Source organism: Lepus europaeus, chromosome 15 (genome assembly GCF_033115175.1).
Source record: "Lepus europaeus isolate LE1 chromosome 15, mLepTim1.pri, whole genome shotgun sequence".
NCBI classification, from domain to species: domain Eukaryota; kingdom Metazoa; phylum Chordata; class Mammalia; order Lagomorpha; family Leporidae; genus Lepus; species Lepus europaeus.
The window spans coordinates 11,369,375-11,375,374 of NC_084841.1; the positions used below are offsets into that span (position 1 = coordinate 11,369,375).

Consider the following 6,000-nt stretch of genomic DNA (forward strand, 5'->3'; position numbering starts at 1 on the left):
TTAAGAAAATCAGGAACTCTGCACCAAGTTCAGCTTTAAACAGAAACAACAGGTGAGCACGGTGAGATGACAGACACTTGCAGACACGTGAAGGAAATGCAGTTTAAAACACATCTCAGGACACTTTCTTTCATCAGCAATCAGTATTGTTGCAATGATAAAGCCTAAAGGATTTCCAAATACTGTCCCTGTGAGCCATCAGCTGTCTCTTATCTTTTCTTTCTCCTCTTGATCAGGGGCTCTGCCCATTTGTTAAATTAAGATCCGATGTTGGTTTAATCACCTGGGCAAATCAGCTCTTCTCCTAAGAACTGCTTGGTCGCAGTACTTTTTTCCCTAGAGCCCTCCTTATGACTGTCCCATATCTGCTGAGTCTATAGAATTCAATATAGGATAGTGAATACCACATTTGAACCCAGGCTGAGAATCAGAAAAGACAGAACTTATTCCTGTGTTTCTAAGAACTCCTGGGAGGTCTTAGCACATAAGCTTGCTTGGACGAAGCTGGCAGCAGAACGGGTAAGGGCCCAGTGGTGATGGGGCGAGCCTTGGCTGTGCTATTTGTGATCCTGGGCGAACGACTCACCGTCACTAGGCCTCTTATTCTTTCCTCATAGGCAACCTGTGCTCGGACACTGCACGTACCTACTAGGTGACTAATGAATGCAAGCGATGTACACTTTTAATTTTCAATCTGTAAGAATGCAGACAAAATAACTCCATATATACAATCATCAGAAAGTGTTTTACCTACCTATAGGATCCTACATGATATTAGTTTTTACAATAATTCCCATTCTTTCTATGATGCTTGTGTTTCTTAAAAGCAGGTCATTGGGGCCGGCGCTGTGGCACAGCGGGTTAAAGCCACTGCCTGCAGTGCTGGCATCTCATTTGGGTGCCAGTTCGAGTCCCGGCTGCTCCACTTCCGATCCAGCTCTCTGCTGTGGCCTGGGAAAGCAGTGGAAGATGGCTCAAGTCCTTGGGCTTCTGCACCCACATGGGAGATCTGGAGGAAGCTCCTGGCTCCTGGCTTCAGATCAGCTCAGCTCTGGCTGTTGCAGTCATTTGGGGAGTGAACCAGCAGATGGAAGACCTCTCTCTCTGGCTCTACCTCTCTCTGTAACTCTTTCAAATAAATAAAATAAATCTTAAAAAAAAAAAAAAAGCAGGTCATTCTATTCTATTCATTCTATTCCATATACATTTCCCCCCTCTCTGCGTAGAACTTATTTCCATCCTTCTCTCTCAAAAGACTACCACCACTAATTTTTTTTTTAAAGGAGATAATAAGAGTTGCTAGTTTTGTAAGATTGGGTTTCCTGAGTGAGTGATAAAATGACAGAGAATTCTGTATCCAACAGACACCATTCATGCAGAGTATCAGGGGGCTGTGGATAGACCAGGGCTTCCTATTCCGCCCCCCCCCCCCCCATAGCTCTGGGACCATTCGTGGGTAACCTCTTTACACGATGGAATACATGCAGCTTATTGGACTTGCTGTGGAATCTCGAATGTAGCTGGATTTCCATGTTTAAAAGTTCTTTCCATGATTTATAAAGAAACCACAAGACTGTGATGTTTATAACAAAATAAAGCTCATCTAAGAAATATTTCAAGAGATTTTATTACCCCTTTGTTCCTGACAAGTCAGAGACTTAAAAGCCAAGACTTTTTCATTTTGCGTTTCTGAATCAGCTCCAAAGCATGAGAGCCAGACGCTGCGTTTACCTTTGCACTCCCGTGTCACCTCTCCACCTGAGGATTCGTAAATTTCTGACATATGAGTCATCATTTACTCCCAGGGAGGCGGAACGCACCTGCCCACGCGGTGGCAGGACCTGCCTGTGTCCATCTGCCTAGAACTCCTCCGTAAAAACTCGTAATGAATACCGCATCTACGCCAACTGCTTTGAAGCACAGCAGAGAGGAGCAATGGACCGCTTTGCAAAAAGTAGATTTATGTTAGACTTGTGAAAATAAGCAGCTCCCATGCCCAAATCCTCTCCTGGGCCTTGGAGTGCAACCGCATCCCGCCGGAGGCCCTGCAACAAACGGTCCCTAGAGGCAGAGTGCAGGGTACCAGTGCCAGGGGGCCACCGCCACCGGAGAGCCTGCAGCATTGCCTGTGCAATGACGCCACATGGAGAAAACGCGAAGAAACAAGGGCAGGGAGGCTGCACCTCTCTCTCTCTCTCTCTCTCTCACACACACACACACGCACTGCTCCCCTTCTTCGGGGGCTCAGGAGGCAGGGAGGGAAGGGAACCCGAACTAGACATGACCAGGGGTGCGCTCATCAGGACACACGTGGGGCACCCCCAAGACTGGCTGACTTTAGCTGCAAAACACATCTCATGAGAACTACCTGGGAAATGAACTCGGCTACACGATACTACGAGAGCTCCCCATCACCATCGCCCCGGGGAAAGAGACACCCAGCACTGGAGCTCCCAGGAACCACGTTTGGGTCACGGACCTGCGGTTTACATAATTGTAAATTACATAAGACTCCCGTGCACTGGGAATCCGTCTATAGGCGAACTTCCCCACCAGCCGGTCTGCTGAACATTCTCCAGCGCGAGCTGGGAAAGTCTGCGGAATCTTGGGGGCAAGGAAGGGGCTGGGGTGAGGGAAAAGTCGCTCCGACACGCTGCCAAGGCCACCCCGCGCTCCCGGATGAGAAGGGACTCGGAGCAGGTGACTCCCCTCCGCCCCCACGCCCGGCGCCCGGCGGCGGAGGCCGAGGCGGAGCGCGCCCGGCGCCGGCTCTGGGGCTCCGGGGCTCGGGCTCCGGCGCGGGGCTTACCTGCTCCCCGAAGTCGATGGCGATGTTGGTGATGCCCAGGGGCACCAGGAACCGGATCAGGGGCCAGTAGTGCGTGAGCGCCGGGAATTTCACCATAGTCCCCGCCGTGGGCTGGCCCCACACACATCTGCTGCCGCGAGGGGACTGTGCGCGAGGCGAGGGGCGCGCGGCGAGCAGGGCGCGGGCGCACGGAGGCCGCGTCCGGCGGGGCCTCGGGCGGCGGCGGCGGCGGCGGCGGCGGCGGCGCCCTCTCCGAGCGCGGCTGCTCTAGCAGGCGATCCGCAAGCTCAAGTCCATCCCTGCTGCCCTCCCACACAACAAAGATCTGCCGGGAAAAAAAAGAGGAGGGACGGCGGCGGCGGCGGCGGCGGGAGGCTGTGCTGACAGCGGCTCCATTATAAGCGCTCCGGGGCCCGGAAATAAATAAATAACCGAGCGCACGAGGCGCCGCCGCCGCCGCCACCGCCGCCACCGCGCGGAGGAAATCAGGGGCGGGCGCGGAGGCGCGGACACGGCCGGCGGCGGGGGAGGGGGCGCGCGGGCCGGGCGCGGCCGCGGGGGCGCTGCGCACGCTCAGGCCGCGGGGCCTCCGCCGTTCCAGGGGCGGCGGCTCGGCTCCCGCCCGCGGCGGGGAGCGGGGCTCGGGGCGCCGGGGACGCGGGCTGCGCCCGGGCGGCGGGGGCGCTGCGCCACCTCGAGGCCGGACCCTGCCGCCCGGGTCCTGGGTCCCGGCGCTGTCCCCCGGAGCGGAGCGCGAGGCTGAGGCCCGCGGGGAGGCGGCCGGCCTGCAGGCTGGCGGGGACGCGCGGGGGGCCTGCGTGGGGAGCTAAGGGCCCAGGTGACCCCGAGGTGCCGCTCCGGGAGGGCGGAAGCGGGGGAAAGGTCTCCAGCAAGGCAGCATCTCTCTCAGGGTTTCCACGGGCGATGGCGACCGGCGTCCCTGGGGAGAAGTGCCCTGAGGGCGACAGGGACGGGGTCCCTGCGGCTCCCAGGCCCGGGGCCCCAACACTTTGCCAACCATGTGCCGCTTCTGTAAGGCGACTCGTCGTAAAGCCCGTGTTTTCTAAATAAAGGGAAAGAGAACTGTTCTGGTTTCTGGTTCTGTGTCCAGTGACTTGGGGGTGACCCGTGGCTGTGCTGAGAGGACACAGGCAACATCCATCCGGCCCCCAGCCCGCTGTGGGGCGGGGGCGGGGATGTGCAGGCCCTCTGGCTGGAGCGGGGCTCCTGGCCCTCCTGGGTCTCTACCTGTGCAGTCTCTGCTTTGACCTCCTGAAGTTCTGCTTAAACAAGGGCCCCTTCGTTTGCGTTTTGTACTGGGCCTGGCGAATTATGTAACCTATCATGCCTGGTTTTGTGCCCCTATAAAGTTACATAAAGAATTAAAGTGATTCATTATTAAAACCAATAGGGGCACAATGGGTTAACCGCTGGCTGGGCCTCCTGCGCTGATTGGAGTCCCAGCTCCTTTACATCTTGCGGCTGGGAAAGCAGCAGAAGATGGTCCAGTACTTTGGCCGATGCCACCCACATTGGAGACCAGGGTGGAGTTCCAGGCTCCTGGCTTCGCCTGGCCCAGCTCTGGCTGTTGCAGTCATTTGGGGAGTAAACCAGCAGATGGAAGGTCTCTGCCAATCTCTTTGTAACTCTGTAACTCTGCCTTGCAAATAAGTAAATTTTTTAAAAAAGGACTTTTGTGCCTAGGAATTGAACGCTTTACCTCACACAGTTTTGTGAAGCTTGTGTTAATAGTAAACTTGAGGGGCCAGCATGTGGCATAGTGGGTAAAGCCACCGCCTGCAGTGCCGGCATCTCATATGGGCGCTGGTTCGAGTACCAGCTGCTCCACTTCCAATCCAGCTCTTTGCTGGATTCTCAGCCTGGGAAAGCAGTAGAAGATGGCCCAAGTCCTTGGGCCCCTGCACCTGCGTGGGATACCCGGAAGAAGCTCCTGGCTTCGGATGGGTGCAGCTCTGGCCCTTGCGGCCAGTAGGGCAACGAACCAACGAATGGAAGACCAATCTCTCTCTCTCTCTCTCTCTCTCTCTCTCTCTCTCTCTCTCTGCCTCTCCTTCACTCTTCGTGTAACTCTGACTTGCAAATAAAAAAAAAAAATGAACTTGAGACCTGAAATTCCTGGGAGCAGGTATTTCACAGCTATTTTGAAAGTATACAACATTTCCATGTTTTATGCCTTTAAAAATACCATTTTATATTCCACACAGGATGAAAAAGGCCTTGAGGTAGAAAGTTAATGGAACTTGCCTCTCTTAACAGTTACTTTCCCTCTAATTAAAATGAAACTTTGGTAAGTACATATTGTGTTAAATGTGTCAAACAGAAATATTTAAAAGATTCCCCAGCAAAACAGGAAGTTTTTGTATACAAGACTCCTGGGAGCCAGTTCCCATAAAGTGCATTTCAATAAAGTCGACCACTGGTTTAAGTCTGCAGAGGGAGCTTGTTGTTGTTTTAAGATTTGTTTTGTTTATTTATTGGAAAGATAGCATTACAGAGAGAGAGAGAGAGAGAGAGAGAGAGAGAGAGAGAGAGGTCGATCTTCCACATGCCAGTTCACTGCACAACCAGGGCTGACTGAAGCTGAAGCCAGGAGCCTGGAACTCCATCCTAACCTCCCACATAGGTGACTGGGCCCTAAGCATGCAGACCATCTTCTGCTCTTACCCAGGTGCGTTCGCAGGGAGCTGCATTGGAAGTGGAGCAACTGGGACTCCAGCTGGCATTCATACAGAATGCAGATGGCGGCTTAACCAGCTGTGCTACAAAGCCAGCCCTGGGAGCCGGTTATTTAAAGCAGTTCTCTGGGAAAGAGTTCTAAAGCAAATATCACCATGTGTTGTATCCATTCTGTTATTCTAGGTGTTCATAGACCCCTTTACATAAAGCAGTGTAATTACACTGACCTTTGTCTAGAAGGTGGTGGCATTGATGAGGTCCCAGATCGATCCTCATCCAGCCCAGTTTCCTTACATTTGCTACTGCACGAGGAAGGCTGCCTCCTGCAGCTGCCTGAGCTGACGCACGTGTCTGGTCTTCAAGGGCTATGGTTCGAAAACTCTGGTGAATCCCTGAAAGGTCGTCATCTTTGAGTACTCTGAACATGTATTTCCTCTACATGAATGATTTAGGGGAGTCATCATTAATCATGATAAAGAGCACTTTTAGATTTC

The 6,000-nt window shown here is 53.6% G+C and overlaps 1 protein-coding gene across 1 annotated transcript in view; it reads right to left on the reverse strand.

The window, feature by feature from the left end:
* Window positions 1–2,990, reverse strand: part of ANKH (ANKH inorganic pyrophosphate transport regulator) — a 141,064-nt gene extending 138,074 nt beyond the window's left edge. The window contains exon 1 of the mRNA XM_062212593.1: window positions 2,810–2,990. Coding sequence (XP_062068577.1) covers window positions 2,810–2,905 — 96 coding nt within the window. The 5' untranslated portion in view covers window positions 2,906–2,990. The remainder of the gene's footprint in view (window positions 1–2,809) is intronic.
* Between the last annotated feature and the right edge of the window lie 3,010 nt (window positions 2,991–6,000).